Below are 17,463 nucleotides of genomic sequence, written 5' to 3' on the forward strand. Positions count from 1 at the left end.
AATGGAAAAAAATTGCCAAATTTCAAAATTTTTAGACAAAACTCACTGAATAGCAGTACTTTGACGTTATAAACTGGTGAGAAAGATTAGATTCGGCTGGGGCAATCATTTGAATCTGTTCTCATATAGCCATTCCACGAGAACCGAATCTTTATATAATAAAAACATGTTATCTCCAATATTTTATGGTGAAGATTGTTTCTTAATAATAAATTGACAAAGAAATCAACCGTACCGAATTTGGACCGTGTAGGTCTATTTTTTGAATACCACCGCATAAAGGGATTCTCAGGAAATGTAAACCCTTAAATGCCAAATTGTCCTAATTTTTAAGGTTTTACGATGAAAATTTGTTCATGATAGTAATTCGACATAAAAATTAAGTGGACCAAATTTGAAGCATTTGGTTCTATTTCTTGGACTCCACGCCGTATAAGGTTTCACAGGAATAGGAAGCCCCTTAAGAAACTTAGTTTTTAATATTTCATGATAAAAATTGGTCCATAATGGCAATTTAGCAAAAAAATTAGCCCTAAGTAATTTGGACCACATATCTAAATTATCTCTTATATGAAGAGAAAGTGAGAAAGTCGTATTCCTAGTTTTTTATGAAGGAAATTGCAAAATAATAAAATTCTTCGGAGGTAAACTAGGTTCGCTAAATTTGGATCACGTCGTGCTACTTTTTAGGTATACTCCAATATGCGGGCTTTCATAGAAAGTATGCCTTTGCATGAAAATGATGTGTAATTTTATATACCGGGAACATAGTATATATTCCTTGTGTGATAATTTGTAAAAAACTATTTGCGGAGAGCAACAACACATCAGTCGCGGCAATGGAATCGTCAAATAGAAAAAAATCCACCGATTTAAAAACAATTTCATAATTCAGTGTCGAATTAAGTTCGTCAATATTGAATCGTATCCAGGCATGATATATTTTCGTCTCTATTGATGCAGTATTCTTTATGAAACTTTGTACACTGCACTCTTGCACAGCTCTGTCAAAAAATCGTTCCCAACCAAATGCGTAAAATTGCCACTTCCCAAGGATAGTAAAGGGTGACAAAATTGTAAAATATAGGGATCAGCAGTGAAACTGTGATGCAAACACTTAAAAATGTTCTTGCCTAATCCCAAGGGCTCGATAAATCGAAACAAGTACATTTCATTATATAAGCAATATTACACTGGATAAAAACCTTACACAAATTTACTATCGTTCTTGTAAGGAAATTGTTTATTCGCTTTGTCGTTTCTACTTATCTACATTTGTTATTCACACATCGATGATGTCATAAATAATAGGTTGAACGTGTACCGAATAAAAAATGTATTTCACATCGAAAACAATCGAATGATATCAATTCAATAAGTGATGCTCGCAAGATGTCGCACGTTTCAATAAATCAAGGCAAACCAAACATTTTTTGAAGGTGTGGTTCAAAATCTAATGAGCATGAGATTTTTTTCCAAAAATTAACTTTAAAATAAAATTGTCATCGATATGATTATTCTTTTTTAGAGAAATTTTAATTTATTGCAAAAGTTCGGTGAAAATTGATTGAATTGATACGGTAAAATCGAAACACGAAGAGAACATATTTAATGTTTCAAGACACAATTTCGAAGTAATATTTGTTTTACTTCTAATGTACAATTCATCATATAATTGACATGAGGGACTTCGAACACCTATTGCTTTTTTTACTTGTTAAGTATATTCAGAGTACATATAGAACGTCTCTAAGGCTACTGCTGCTCTGTAGTTCGATTTTAAAATTCGCTTGCCTACTTATTATTGACCCGGCGCAAAATATCCAATCGTTCGTTTAACGACGTAAATCCATGCCAGCCCTTTAACTTTATCGCAACGGTATTTTCCTAGAAAACATGTCAAACCAAAAATTGAATAAAAATTATAGTATTAGCTCAAAAGAGGTAACAGAAAAACAAAACCCGCTCTTAACTTTTATATATCCAGCAATCCCAACGTTTTATATTTTCTAGATACGATAACTGAATTTCGGACATTTTAACTCCTGAGACTTCTAGCGTTAGGCTTCATAACGAATCAAGAATATTACATTATAGTGATATAAAATTCGCTTTTGTAAGATACAGTCCGTATCACTAGATCGTCGATATTTTGTTCAAGAGAAATACACTTCAAAGTTCTTTTATTTACAAGTGCATTCTCTCATAGTAGGAGTATTTATTTACAATTATATTTCTTAAATGTAGGATTATTCACAATTTATCATTGTCGTACTCTCAGCTCAAATGTTCTTGCCCGACTAATTTTGCCTTCCACAAATATTCTACTTATATACATTTTTACAATCACATTACTATAATTTTATAGTTTCATTTTTAATTCGTTAACCTGCTTTTCTAGTACTCGTTTTCCTCGGTCGCCAGCTGCATGACGCGCTGCGAATGCGCATTTAGTTTTTCACTCTTTAGGGAGTTTATTACTTAGCTGGAATGAACAGGATTTGGGATTTCCGTAACAATGTGAATGATCAATTTTAATTCAGAAAGGGAAACGTTAGGTCATTTTCGCGAAGTTTCTCTATTAATTATAAATTATATAAGAATATATTAATTATATTCTTATATATTAATTACATTCTTATAGACTTTTCTGTTGGTCTACTGCAGTTCGCAAATTATTTAGCAAAGCTTCAACAGTCATTGCCAAATCTAGTTCTATTTAGCAGTGATACGTCACTTTGCAAAGAGTACAACATTTGCCAAGAGCTGAGTGTAGCGTAAAATTGGTAATTACACAACACTTAAACGCATTAACCTTGGAATTTGAAAAAACTCTATGTTGTAATATTGGTTTCACCTTAAGTTTAGAGAATATTCAACAAAATCAAAAAACATTAGGGAAACATGACTTCATTGTAATTTTCTGATTGTATTTTCTTATATAAAATAATGCGTCTATTAGCTTCCGTTGACGTTCCGAAGTACGTAATTTAAACCGACATATGTTTTAAAAAAAGTGTACAAATTATACGATTTTATTTTATGAACCCTCGTTTTCGCCAAAGCGTCAAATGCCTCCAAGTATTTTAATTCAACATTGACTTGGAAAATTATAGAAATGATTTTGAATTATACGCTAGCAGGATGATCACTAACAAAAAACTGCCGGATCTCGGCATTCAAAGTTAGTTTTCTTTATATTTTTTATGTAAAGAAAAAACTTAAAAAACTCGTTTGCTTTTAATATAAGTATTAGAAGCATCTCACTTTTCTGACTGCTTAAACGCTTTAACTTCGCAGCGTTTGGTTAAACAGATTTGAAATCCAATCGAAGATTTCTATCAAAAATGTAAATGTAATCTATTCCTTTGCAAGAAATTTCGGTAAAAACATTTGGACATAGGCTCATGAGAATATGTAAATTGCTTGCAAAAGCAACAAGTCCAATTTACGAACAAAATCGCAACGTTGTGAATGAGCTTTGTAAATGCCGAACAGGTGAAGCAGTTTTAAAAATAGATAGTCAAGCAGGCTAGCAAACAACAAAGCCGTGTCACTCCGGCAGCTACACATTGAAATTGTATTTAGCCTCTTCTTTTATTGCTATTCATTGGTAAACTGAAAACCAGTTTGTTTAAAAACTGAAATAAAGGTTAATAACTTTTATTTTTATTTGCCAATAACAATATAAGTAAAAAAGAGGCAGAAAATTATTTTATTCATTTCTTTTTATTTATTATACATATTTTCAGAAATCCAAATTGGTGGCGACGTCGCACTACTTTAGAAAGATGTCTTACTTTGTTATCAATATTTGCTTTCATAGCTATTGTTGGTCTAGTAACTGGCTTAGTGGCTGTTCTATTATCAAAACAAATGGTGGAGGGTGTGCAAATTCTTTTGTTGAAATTAGATAATTTTTATTCATATCTTAATTTTTCGTTAGAATTGAACGTTCCACCAAATCCCGCCCAGGCATTGCACGGTTATGATGATCGCCCCACTCATAATAAGGTACCTTCAGCCGGAGATAAAGCGACTACCCTTATGATGTCACCTACACAACTGGATGGAAAGTCAAATGTTTGCTTAACAACCGAATGTATTCATACAGCATCAGCTGTATTGAGTAAAATGAAACCCGAAGTTGAGCCGTGCGATGATTTTTATCAATTCGCCTGCGGTACATATATCGATGAGCTACAAATACCAGACGATAAAACATCAGTCAACACATTTTCCGTAATAACGGACAAATTACATGAACAGCTTAAAGACATTATAATGGAAGAGCCGTCTGACACGCAACCGAAACATTTCCGTTTGCCAAATGCTCTATACAAAGCCTGTATGAATAAAAGTAAGTTTAGATTTGAAGATAGGAGACGTCGTATATATCAGAAATATCATATCCGTACTTCCGGCTGCTAGATATAGAATCGTTGACGGAACAATAAAAACCTAAACGCTGGAAAAGATTAGATTCTGTGACATTTAATTTGATAAATCTTTTTAGTATGGTAAACTAATCGCATCCAAGGAATAAAGAATCCGTTCATCTACGACGAAATTTTTGAGATATCGAAATTTTCGAGTGTCATACTTTGTCAAGTCATATTTCTTTTCTATTCCTTTCCAGCCCTAATTGAAAATCTAGGTGGTAAGCCAATAGCAGATATATCTGAATCATTAGGTGGTTGGCCTATTGTCAAAGGCGATATGTGGGATCCGAAAGACACATGGACGTGGCAGGAGACCATTAAAAAGTTTCGTCGCTTAGGTCTAAGTATGGATTATATAATAGATTTTTCCATTAGTGTCGATTTGAAGAACAGCACAAAGCGTGTAATTGATGTAAGCATTTTTAGCTTTTCTTAAGGAAAGTCTTTGCTAATTTGAATTTTTACATAATTTTCCAGTTGGATCAATCGTATATTGGATTAAGTCGCGAATTTTTGATCAAAGGTTTCAATGAAACTTTAGTGAAGGCTTACTATGATTACATGGTGGACATGGCAGTTTTATTTGGAGCAGAGAAAGAAGACGCACAGTCGGAAATGAAAGAAGCATTGGAATTCGAAATTAATCTTGCAAATGTATAAAATCAACGAGAAAAATTTTGCGTTTATTTATAAAGAATATTTCATAGATTTCTTGGCCTAATGAAAAACGTCGTAATTCTAGCGAGTTGTATAACTTACACACCATTACAGAAGTACAACAATTATATCCTTACGTTGATTGGCTGGATTACATTAATGCTTTGTTGCCAGTTAAACTGAAAGTCAACGAAGATGAATTAGTCAATGTGGCTGTTCCAAGCTTTTTTGAAAACCTAGGCAAACTATTGGAAAAGACGCCAAAACGGACTATTTGCAATTATATGATGTGGCGCATACACGCATTTTCGGTAGGTTTTCTATCTGAGGAATATCGTAAACGCCAACTAAAATATAGTACAGCGGTAACTGGACGCGAAGAACAAGAAGCTCGTTGGAAGGAATGTGTCGACATTACATCAGGCAGGTAAGAATTTATTGTAATCTTTCCTTCTTCTACAATTAAAAATTTAACCGTTTTTGCGAAGTTTTTAAGTAGTGACGATCTTGTTTGCTTCTTAGAAAAATATTTTGGCTACTGTTATGAATCGTACGTTGACTTTTCTCTTTATTTTTACAGCTTCGAAATCGAGGATCTTCTTGGGTATAATGTGGTTTCTATTACTTAAAATTGATAAAATTCATTTTTAACCTTTCTTTCGGTTGAGTTTTCAAAATTTTCATTTTTAATACGCGTAACCTTTTAGTTTCTAATTGGGTTTTTCTTTTTATTTACGAATAACAGAACCGTTTTTCATGCCCATAAAAGGTTTTGGTTTATTTCCATGGTTATCATCGGGTCTATCATTTAATAAGCGCCGCAATTAACAAATCATCTGCGTGAGTGAAGCACTGGCAACTGCCATATAAGAATTAATCGTAAACGCTCCTTTTGATGCTTTACTGGGCAAAACCTCCTTAAAGAGCATTAGTAGAATAAGTAAAGCACCTATGCCTTACCAAACAAGTATTTGTATGAAATTCCTTAAGTCATGAAAACGAAAGCCTACAAGCACAATAGTTAGATAACTTTTCTGTTTTTTACGGAAACGACGCTCTTTTAACGGATGTTTTTTGTAAACATTGCAAAAGCGTTCTCTTTAACAAGAATGTTCCAACTTCATCGAATATATATGTGGATCGAATAAAACTGTAGTTAAATTTATACGGGTAAAAAAATCTTGATGTTATATCGTATTTTTCTCCAGACTAGTTCTATTAATATTACGGATTCTCCCTTTAAACCCACAACTGCCTTTAAACTTCGCGGAAACGTTAAGAGGATCTGTACTCTCAAAGATGTCACCTACATTACAAAGTCAAATAAGAAGACTTCTGTTTTTGAAAGCAAAAAAATTTAGGTTTTCGATTGTTACTTATAAATTAAACATTTAATGTACGGACAATGGAGAAATCGGTCCTTCTGGTATTATAGAATATCGAAATTTCACATTTTTGGATTTTTGTCAGGCTACGGAGTTATTCCTATGGAAGATTCGGCAATAGCCGAATATTGTACGTGAATGTAATATATAGACCCTATGATGAAACTCTGCCTCTGTCAAATTATACATTCTCAGCAATGTTTTTTTCATGCCCACATTTTTTGCTCAACTCAGCGAATCATCTGTTGTTGATTATCTGACTCGCAGAAAAAGAAGAATTTGGGGAATAATAGACAATGAGTCTGACTTTCTTCAAAGATTTTAATAGAAAAGAATAAGAAAACTATGTTAGTTTTGGTTGACTATAACCTCAAATGATGAGAAATTAAATTCTCTAAAACAATTTGTTCATTATGAGTGTGACAAGTCGTCGATCATTTATATTGATCGGTATCGGCTAATGACAAAAATATTTTTGAAAATTAATTTGTTTTTCACCTTTTCTCTTTTTTGGACGAATCACACCCCTTTGGTGTATAACCACAACTGTTTGAGACCGTTTCAGACTGTTTAATAAGATTTTATATGCTTTCGATCTGGAATTTCGCTATTTTTTCAAAGTGTTTGCAACTGTTTACAAATGTTTAAGACTGTTTAAGACTGTTTAATAAGATTTTATATGCGAACATAATCATATAAATTCTTTTTTGCAATCTTCAGTATTGAATCAGGGGCTTATCTCACTTGTAATTCCGCGAAACATGCCTTGAAGGTTAATTCGAGTAGATATCAACAGTAAGATTTTGACCGGATGTTTTCAATGTCCATCCAGCCGTTCATGCCCGTGAATGAAGACTTGCCAAAGTTGGTTATACTTGCAGTTGTGTTTCGTAAACAAAGTTCTAAAAAGATCGCCAATCATCCAAAAAAAAGGACAGTTGTAGATATTGTCCTCAATAATTAGTAGCCCGTATCCAATATTTAGTCAGTACTCGTATAATTTTTGGAAAAATGATTTACCGTGAAATATCCGCTAGAGGTGTCAAATGCCCTAAGTTCGAAGCTAAATAAATATTTATAACATGCACTCGAGAAAACCATTACAAGAATTTTTGTTGCTCAACTTTTGAGAAAGGCCAACAACAGGCGATAGACGTCCTTGGCAAAATTGAATCAGAATCTCGCGTCGACAAAAAAGAGGTTTTGTGGATTGACCGTCTGACCGATTGAGGTTCATTCTTAAGTGCATCTGAGTAATCAAAATGACAAGTCTGCAGAATTTTTTTACAATTGCGGTTCAATGACTATGGGATTATACCGTTTTATTTCCGTTGTCTACTTTGATAGTTCGACATATTAGGCTAATCAAGGAATGACGAAACGGTCAAAAATGTTATCATTTATTAAGCTTATTTTGTCAAACTTCCGCGTACGGTGAACTTTTAAATTATCGACGTACCGGTAAGAAGATGGTTAAACATTTTGTAAAATAATTTCAATCGGTTTATTTCTTTTAAAAGACCTAAAGTGAAGTTCAAGAGTTCAAAACATGCATACATGTAAGACAGGTTAATTAAAGAGGTGTTAGTCATTCACCATCAGAACATTAGCGTGTTAGCGCATAAATATTTAATAGCTCACACAGAATGCACTTCCTCAAATTTTTTCTTTTTAGTATACGTTCGTCTTACCATCCGAATTGCACGTATCTTATTTCACCGAACAACGTCACAAACAAACTACTACTGCAAAATAAGTTTATTATAAGCGAAAGAGTCTGAAGGAACTGACGACCGCTAAAATTTCGCGCTTCATATTCTTCAGCATTTCTTTAGACGAGATCTTTCTACACAAGTTCTTTAGAAGTCCCTTTTTAAAAGATACTGGTTCTAATGTTGAATATTTAAATTTTCACTAGCTCTTTTTCTGAAAATAGCAGTATATATATATTGAATTATTTAATTTTAAATTTTTAGTTAAAGTATTATTTATTTTTATATTATCAAATCATATCCAACTCTTTATACAATATCATTTCACACAATATGTATAACTGACGAAATGAATCTTCAACAAAAACAAATGATTCAAAATCACTTATTCATATTCCGCGTTTAATAACTATGCTGACCAACAAAATCAACAATAATCATGATCATTACATGACTTCAACAGTTTATCTATCGCGGTCGGTTCCTTATATGTACGTAAACATTTCAAAGAAGACTCGAAAGCTAATGCTTTGGAAATGGTCATGAGTATTAGGAATGTTTTCCATAAGATATTAGAGGAAGTAGATTGGATGGATGAAGGTACGCGAAAAGAAGCCATTAAAAAAGTGGAATCAATGGCTGTTCATATCGGCTATCCCGACGAGCTATTGGATGACAATAAATTGGCTGAATATTATGAAAAATACGAAATCGAACCGGATAAATATTTTGAATCATTTTTAAAAATGAACGTAATAGGTAAAAAGTGTAATGCTTGCACGTTATATTTGCTACAAATTAAAACAAGCACTTCTCCTTGCATTTTTACGTAATAGGCACTGACTATTCATTCAATAAATTACGCCAACCGATTAACAAAACCGAATGGCTGCGCCATGCCCGACCAGCTATAGTAAATGCGTTTTATTCATCATTGGAGAATAGTATACGTAAGTGGAAGCAAAGGCATTTTAAAGAAAATTTTCTTAGACAAACTGATAACGAACATGAAATTTCAGAATTCCCAGCGGGTATATTGCAAGGACATTTCTTTAATGCACAACGTCCCAAATATATGAATTATGGAGCCATTGGCTTTGTTATAGGTCATGAAATTACTCATGGCTTTGACGATCAAGGGAGACAGTTTGACGTGGACGGTAATTTAGTAGATTGGTGGGATGAGAATACGCAAAAAGCCTACTTGGAAAAGGCTAAATGTATTATAGAGCAATATGGTAACTTCACCGACCAGTTGACTGGTTTAAAGGTAAAACGAATTTTTTGGGTACTTGAAATGATATCCTCTTTTTGGTGTAACAATAGTTTTTCTTAAAAGAAGTAGTCGTGTAACCAGAAATAAATAACTGTAAATAACTGTACTGCACGTGCAGAATGCGATTTTACTGCGGTTTTCGAGCTCATTTTATCGTAAGTAGATTGTATGATTTAACTAAAACCTACATTAAATTCAGTGAAAGAACGAATCGAAATGTTTGGCCCCATAAAAGGAATTGTTTCAAGCGCCCAGGAAGATTTATCTATAAACCTGAAGAAATAATTTGACCATTTTTCTTTTTTTAGTTAAACGGCATCAATACTCAGGGTGAAAATATAGCGGATAATGGTGGTCTGAAAGAATCGTATTGGGCATATAAAAATTGGGTTGCCCAAAACGGTGTGGAACCTAGATTGCCGGGTCTAGACTATACGCCAGAGCAAATGTTTTGGATATCTGCCGCCCAAACTTGGTGCGCTAAAATTCGTAAAGGTCTGTACTTCTAGTATAATTTTTAAATTTAACGTTATAATTACCGATTTACTTAAATAGAAACCCTTAGAATGCGCATTACCACCGGCGCTCATTCGCCCAATGAGTTTCGTGTTTTGGGTACATTGAGCAATACAAAAGATTTCTCTCGGGATTTTCAGTGTCCCGAAGGTTCACCTATGAATCCAGTGCACAAATGTCACGTTTGGTAGATAGTCACGGCGTGGCATATATTTTTAATATTTCTCTCTAATAAATTTGTACTTTTTTTTTATGTATATGTATATATAAAATCTCTATTTATGTTCCACATTTCTAGTTAACTTGTATTATCATTTTTTGTGTTATGTTTTAGATTTAAACGGGAGATATGTAAAAATTCATGACATTGAATATTTGTTATTTTTATTGCTTTATATTTATTTATTTTTATTATTATCTTCTTTTTTTTTAAGAATCAATGTGTGGATGAAAAATGAGATATACCGGATAAATATAAAAATATAGTAAACATTTTAAAATAAATAATAGACAAATATAAAATAAATGCAATATAAAAAAAATAATTGTCTGCTTTGTGAAATATGCTCGACGTTTAAGCAAGTAAGAAAATTATAACCAGCTGCAAGCGAATGTCATGCATGCCTCAGTACCTTTTTTTATCTGTCAATAAAAGTATTTTTTATATCCACCACTGAAGGTATTTAAACATTTATTGTCAAAACATTCGAAGCTCTTGCAAGAACGTTGATATTAAAACTGAGCGAAATTGGCAAAGGACGCTAACTAATCATTCTTAATCGTTCTTAACCATTTGTAACCATTTTAGCCACTCCTACAGTACTTCACCTTTATTTTTAAAAACCCAAAAATTGAGTTTTATACTTATTACTCATATCGTGCATTGCTGCGCACATTCTGCGGGTGATCCTATAGTGCCTGTATAAAAATGGAGAAATTCGTCCACGCCCACCTTTTATTGTGGAATATTCAATTTTTCTTTTTTTGTGCTGTATTAGAAGAAATGGCTAGGGATGAAGAATTCCGTCAATACCGAATTCCGTATTTCTTTTGAGAACAGCGGTATTCTTAATTCTTAATTCATGGTGCACTATGGGCATGTTCTTTAATGAATATGGCCCATTTTTAATACCAAGCCTCATCCGGTAACTTCTGACGTTTTTACCGCGTCTCATCTCATCGGCGAATTATCAAAAGTTGAAACAAAGTGCACATGAGTTAACTATTAAAATTAATGATAAAATATTTGAGAATGCACTTTACTTCTTATGTTAGATTATCACATTTTATTTGTCTTTTGAGGAAAAATATGGGATGTTTCGCCGTGAGTCTCATTGGAAGTTAGCATGTTCTTGAATGAATAATTTCATCTGATGTCATACTCCTTCAAAGTAAATTAAGCGTTTTGCCTTTGTTTTTCTCGAAAGATCGCAGCCATGACTGTATACAGTAATATATTATTTGTTAAGCAATTTATTTACTGTCTCTCCGTCTATTTATGAAAATTGTTTGATTGTAGAAATAGGAAAAGGCAATAAATAATATTGTAAATGAACGAAATAAATGCACTTATCTACTTCCAATTTGTAACCTTTTTTTAATTTTTTTTTCGCAATTATTCACTTCCTACAACTTCTTTGAATTGCATTGAGTTAAAATGTTGCTAAAACGCTAAAAGCCGTTATCCGGTTTTTCCTTTCGCAAGGTTTTTAAAAACATACCCTTTTGTTTACAATGGAGAGAGCACACAGTTGTCGACCATGACAAAAAATCCCCCCGACTCATAAAAGTCGCAGTGGAAATGATAAATGATTATCTCAATTTATTTCGCGTGCATATTTATTTGTACATTTTTTATATTTTCCCATTTTTGATAGTTACCGTAGCGTAAAAAACGAAAATTTCATCGCTTAATAACATATTTCATTATTATTTATTTTCGATTGATTTATATTATATTTATATCGACGGTATATGGGGCGAACGGCAGCCGTTAACAGCATTTAAACTTAAATGTGGCTTGTCATCGTCATCACCATCCCGCAATTATTCATACTAAAAGATTCTTAACTCATGTTGACTGCTTAGGGCTTACATTATGCGCTTACATTGACAGCACGGAATCTAATTTCTACATCTATCAGTTTGATACAGGTGTTTACTTACTTTACAAAACACATATCTTTTAGGAAAATCCCGCTTATCATCCAATATATATATGAATCGATTTCTGAGTTTCATCTAACGATAATAAAAAGGTAATACGATTCTCTAGACAAAAATTAGGAACCAGTTGGTCGAATTCTTCACTCATATAGGGTCCACTAATTATAATGATTTGTATAGAGCATTTGTATTCTTCTGTTTATCTTTTACGTTAAGCGTTCTACAACAATCCGTCTTCAAGCCTATGCGAATGATTTTAGGAATCAAGACATTTCTGTTTATAAATTTGCTTCTCTGGTATTTGTCTTTATTATTTTAGAAAAAAATTAATTGAGTGGGAATAAAAACATTTTTTCTTTAATAATACAAATATAATAAATTGCGAGCTGCTATCGGCATTTCGAGTGTTTTTGTAAAATTATAATAAATAGAAATTCAAAGCTTTGTATATATACTCCGGCCCGGAAATGTCCATAACAGGAAAATGTTGCAATTGTTCAATGTTATTCCTTACTTTGGTTACGGGCACCGTTTTGCTTTTGCTGATATGGATTCTGTCAGCCTTCTTAGTACCTCACTGTGCTTCAAAAATTTGCCAAAATAATGAATGTTTAAATAAAGCATCACATTTATTAAAAAGGATGGATTTGCAGATCGATCCTTGTGAAGATTTCTACAAGTTCGCTTGTGGTTCATTTATCGTTGGAAAGGAAAGTGATATTGACGCCTATACTGAATTAAAGCAAACTGTAGCAAAACAACTATCTGAGTTAATTATGACACCCACATATACGCACAAGCATCGTTATCTTAGTTTACCGTATGCGTTTTATAAAGCCTGCACAAATCACGGTAAGTGAGATTACGTGAGAACGGAGTGTTTATTTTACGCTTCACATTCACCTACCTGCGGTTTAAAAGAACATGTGTTTAGCCTTTGCCAATAACAAATCGACTCATATTACTTGTTTTTCAATTACTCGTCGGTTGACGTCGGGGTTTCAATCAATGCATGCTTGTATTTCGGTTGAAATCCTCCTCAGAACCTTCCACAAACTTCTCGTGGTCCCACTTTCTGAGCAGAACGTGCATTGCGTCACACATCTAAATTTGAAATGAAATTCTGAGGCACAATTTCAATAAGTTGGACATATTAATGCATTAAGGAGTCTTTTAAATAAATGAATAAGAAAAAATAACGTCACACCGTTATAAAAATATACGCACTTAATGAGCATGACCGCCTTATTCAAGTCATGTCAGTATATTCGTTCATCTTAGATAGGCTTTTGCCCCAGGAAAATTATTTTTCGTTTTGTTCTCGTCAAAATCGCTTGATGGACTTTAGTAAAATAAAAAGTTTACCTGTCCGCTAAATATTATCTCCCTACTGCGCTTTGACTTTTGTCTTTCAGATATTTCACTTTATCCGGTATTATCAAAACATTCATTTAGATTCACTTTATGCGGCTCGTAATTTTCTTCTTGTTTTTCTTTGCAGAGATGCTTACCAAGCTGGGCTTACAACCTGTGAAAGATGTTCTCAAGAAATTAAATAAATGGCCGCATTTCTGCAGAGATTGTAGCGGCTCAACTTATTGGCCCGATTTAATCAAGAATGCACAAAGATTAGGCCTAGAAACTAATTATATTATTGGTTTTAGTCTAGAAGTGCATCCTGAAAATTCTGAGAAGTTTGTAATGAGCGTAAGTTAAATTGTGTTGTACGACATCCGCTGGAAGATTTTCGATTACTTTTGTAAGTACCATAAGATGATCGACGTACCCCAACTTTGGTATCAAAAAGAAACAACCAGAAAAGCTCTAATTAAAAACGCTTAGTAAAGTAAACGTTCTCCGTCAGAGCGCTATTTTTTATCAACTTATCCTAACCTGCACGTTCGTCAGTTTTTCCGTTCGATCCTTTCACCAATTCGTCCATCTATCCGTCCATCCATCCATTCATTATCTTGATTGTCTTTCGTTTTATTCGTCTGTGTGACTCTTCTTTGGCTAATCCATATAGGTTTTAAGAGAATTGAATCTTCGATTCACTTGCCGATTTCGCGAAGGAGCCGACAGTCGCCTTTCGTACGAGTCTTCGAATTTGATACAAATATTAATGGTAATTATTGAAGTTTTTTTTCAATTCGCACAGAATTTCTACTTCTACAGAATTTCATCCGAGATCATTCGCTTATATATTGTGTTTTTTTTTTTTTTCAATTTATAGATTAATGAGCCCAATTTTAGTTTAGAACCGACATATTTGTTTGAGGGTTTTAAGCACCCCGAAGTTAAAGCTCTTTACGACTTCCTGGTGAAAATGGCTATTAATTTGGACGCTACGCCCGAAATGGCAGTCTCTGTTGTTCATGCTGCCTTGATGTTTGAGATGAATTTGGCATCGGTAAGTTTCATAACTATGGTACTTCGGTTTTTCCCTTTTTCGGACTTTAGCAAAGACTTTACTTAAATTATAGGCTATATCAAACATATCGCAAATGATTTCGAAGATTTAACTGGACAAAGAAATAAATTTCGTAGGCGTAATGCACCCTCCGCCATTCCCGGACAATTTCCTTTCTCTTTTTCTTCGTTGCAATTTGTTATTTGTCGCAGATATATATTCAAAAATATCTGGATTCCTTTTACTTGCATTTTGTGCGCGGCAAAGGCCTATCAGCAGCCAGATACTGGTACGTATATATACTATATTAACATTCGAAGATGTTTTCGGGCTTTCATAGGATGGATCAGAAAGTTGTTTAATTTTAAACTAAACAAGTGCTACCTCTTTTTTGAGACTGCTTTTCGTGTGCATGACGCCTAAGCGTGTTTTTTTGTCGAAGTTAATATCATCCTCATTCACCTCATGTAATACAATGTTTCTTTACATTTCAGATATCTTTGGGTCTGTCTCCTGTTAATATTATGGACGCCTATGAACCTCCGTATAGCTTGATTCCTATTAAAACATTGCAATCAATTCTACCATATTTGGATTGGTTAGAATATATTAATGGTTTATTATCGACTGACCACAGCGTGAATGAATCGGAGATAATCCTTGTGAGAGAGAAATCATATTTTATGCAGCTGGGTTTGATCCTGAGGAAAACCGATCATGTCGTCATTTGTGACTACTTAATCCTTCGAACTATAAAATATTCCATTCCTTTTCTACCAGATAAGTTTTTATTGATGCATTCGGCATTGCAAACAAACAAATCAAAACGTGCCTACAGCTCGGATAATTTATCTTTCTTAAAATCTGAATCTCGTGAAGAGCAATGTCTCTCAATAATACCACAATTGTAAATTAAAATTGTGTAAGAGCTATTGTATTATTTATTTAACTTTCTCAAAGTTTAGGTTCCCGATTATTATTGGCGCCCTCTACGCTCGACAATACAGTAACCTAGATTCGAAAAGTAAAGCTACCGAAATTTTCGAAAGTATCAAAAGGGAATTTTTGCACGGTTTGCAACATATCATATGGTTAGACGAAACGACCCGTACAAAAAATATTAACAAATTGAAATCAACGCAATTTTATATCGGTTATCCTGAGCAATTGATGGACGACGAATTACTAATTAAATATTATGAGAAGCTGGAGATACATCCCTAGCGATTTTTTGAATCTTATCGAAATTTACGTAATTTTAAAAGGAATAAACTGTTGGAAAAATATTTTCTACCTTTCAAGAAAGCCAACTGGGAAACATTCTCGCAGACCTTCGCCACTAATGCTTACTATTATCATAACAAAAACTCCCTTTGTAAGAAATCGAAATTTGATTCAATACTTTAATCATCAAAATGTTTTTTCCTGGATTTGTTTTCAGTTATTCCCCTCGGCGTGCTACAAGGACAATTTTTTAATCCATATTTGCCCAAATATGTAAACTATGGTGCTCTCGGCTATGCTTTAGGCCATGAAGTTGTCCATGGTTTTGATAACGTGGGTAGCAAATACGATTCAAATGGAAATACAAACGATTGGTGGCACAGCGAAACTAATCAGGAGTTTGTTCGGATGACTAAATGCCTTATTAGGCAATATGGAAAATTTCAAGACGAAACTACCCATTTAAAGGTAACTCGACAACTTCTGGAAACATTTCGATTCATTAATTTGTTCTTATTTTAAGCTTGACGGAGAGCTTACGTTAGCTGAAAATATGGCCGATAACGGAGGCCTTCGACAAACTTATAATGCCTATAAACGTTGGGCTTTACGTCATGTTCCCGAAGTTAAATTACCTGGTCTGGATTTCACTCCCAAACAACTGTTTTGGATTTCGGGTGCTCAGCTGTGGTGTAAAGTGTTAAATAACGGTAACAATAAACATTGTAGTGATTCTTTAATAAAGATTTAAGCAGTTTTTCTCTAGAAACTTCGTACAAGCAGTGGCAAGGAAGGAGGCATTCGCCGTATATATGCCGTGTGTTGGGGCCTTTGCGTAATATACCCGAATTTTCACAAGACTTTAATTGTGCTGAAGGCTCGCCGATGAATCCTTTAACTAAATGTTATGTTTGGTAATAAGAATTAAATTAAAATCTCAGAGATCCCAGTCATTAAACTTCGTACAACTGTCATGGGAAAATTAATTTACTTTGTAACTATCACAAAAATAAAAATTTGGTTCGTTAATGGCCGCACATTACTAAACGTCATTCTATAGACTATCACTGCTATACAGACATGTTAGTGTCTGTAAGAAAATTAAATTTTCATCTTACAGATCCAAAAATAAACCAAGTTTATCGTAGAAGAGTAGAAATTTGGGTAAAAAAGCGGTAAATTGTTATGTTTTAATTTTCAAAAAAAAAAAAAGTAAGAACATTACAGTCAGGCAAGGTCGTACACCACATTGTCTAACACAATTGTTATTTTTATTACAGAACACGAAAGTTATGTCTTATTACTATATAATGGCATATTTTTCAAGTGCGTGCTTATGCGGAAACTGCACCAACACGCAACCTAACATAGCACACGATCCAAAAATAGGCATAGCTGGTCCAAATTTTCTAGAATTTATTTTTGTATGAAATTACTATTGGGTCAACATTCATCACCACATATTAGAACTTACTTGTCTGCTCGTCAAAGGGTGAATTTTCGTGAAAATCCTTGATAGGGTAGGATCCAACAAATAGGCCGAGATGGTTCAAAATTGGTGAAGTTAATTTTTTTATGTTAAATCACCATTATAATATAATTTTGATCATAAAGAATTGAAAATTAGACCTTTTTGTCCCATAAACTCCTGTTTTCATTATATGAGAGGGGTTTC

At 33.5% G+C, this 17,463-nt stretch overlaps 3 protein-coding genes across 8 annotated transcripts in view; all 3 read left to right on the plus strand.

The window, feature by feature from the left end:
- Nucleotides 1-10,260, plus strand: part of LOC119642670 (neprilysin-2-like) — a 46,758-nt gene extending 36,498 nt beyond the window's left edge. For 4 of the 5 annotated variants that reach the window (XM_038041896.1, XM_038041897.1, XM_038041899.1 and 1 more), the window contains 11 exons: nt 3,753-3,886; nt 3,947-4,360; nt 4,640-4,854; nt 4,920-5,096; nt 5,150-5,526; nt 5,680-5,703; nt 8,660-8,955; nt 9,033-9,146; nt 9,216-9,466; nt 9,781-9,967; nt 10,028-10,260. In XM_038041896.1, the coding sequence (XP_037897824.1) occupies nt 3,753-3,886; nt 3,947-4,360; nt 4,640-4,854; nt 4,920-5,096; nt 5,150-5,526; nt 5,680-5,703; nt 8,660-8,955; nt 9,033-9,146; nt 9,216-9,466; nt 9,781-9,967; nt 10,028-10,179 (2,341 nt within the window). In that variant the 3' untranslated portion in view covers nt 10,180-10,260. The remainder of the gene's footprint in view (nt 1-3,752; nt 3,887-3,946; nt 4,361-4,639; nt 4,855-4,919; nt 5,097-5,149; nt 5,527-5,679; nt 5,704-8,659; nt 8,956-9,032; nt 9,147-9,215; nt 9,467-9,780; nt 9,968-10,027) is intronic. The other variant, XM_038041898.1, reaches the window with a different exon arrangement.
- Nucleotides 10,261-13,659: 3,399 nt separating this feature from the next.
- LOC119642671 (neprilysin-2-like) lies at nt 13,660-15,880 on the plus strand. Of its 2 annotated transcripts, none has more exons than XM_038041901.1 (4): nt 13,660-14,279; nt 14,388-14,564; nt 15,059-15,471; nt 15,530-15,880. In XM_038041901.1, exons 1-4 carry the CDS (start codon nt 14,277-14,279, stop codon nt 15,786-15,788), a joined length of 852 nt encoding a protein of 283 aa, XP_037897829.1. In that variant the 5' UTR covers nt 13,660-14,276; the 3' UTR covers nt 15,789-15,880. The 2 variants fall into 2 exon arrangements, with proteins under 2 accessions (XP_037897829.1, XP_037897830.1); XM_038041902.1 differs by lacking the exon at nt 13,660-14,279 and adding an exon at nt 14,638-14,853 and having other exon boundaries at nt 14,473-14,564.
- Nucleotides 15,795-16,706, plus strand: LOC119642626 (neprilysin-2-like; the record flags this gene model as incomplete). Its single annotated transcript, XM_038041820.1, has 4 exons — nt 15,795-15,939; nt 16,006-16,256; nt 16,312-16,498; nt 16,555-16,706. Coding segments are annotated over 4 exons (735 nt in total), but the record flags the coding sequence as incomplete, so codon positions are not given.
- Nucleotides 16,707-17,463: the final 757 nt, after the last annotated feature.

The sequence above is a fragment of the Glossina fuscipes genome, unplaced genomic scaffold (genome assembly GCF_014805625.2).
Source record: "Glossina fuscipes isolate IAEA_lab_2018 unplaced genomic scaffold, Yale_Gfus_2 238, whole genome shotgun sequence".
NCBI classification, from domain to species: domain Eukaryota; kingdom Metazoa; phylum Arthropoda; class Insecta; order Diptera; family Glossinidae; genus Glossina; species Glossina fuscipes.

What these genes read in the sequence shown, in the direction of transcription:
- LOC119642671 (XM_038041901.1), top strand. An exon ending in TTGAGATGAATTTGGCATCG is followed by an intron (nt 14,565 to 15,058) that starts GTAAGTTTCATA and finishes TTTACATTTCAG; the next exon opens with ATATCTTTGGGTCTGTCTCC. An exon ending in CTCTCAATAATACCACAATT is followed by an intron (nt 15,472 to 15,529) that starts GTAAATTAAAAT and finishes CTCAAAGTTTAG; the next exon opens with GTTCCCGATTATTATTGGCG.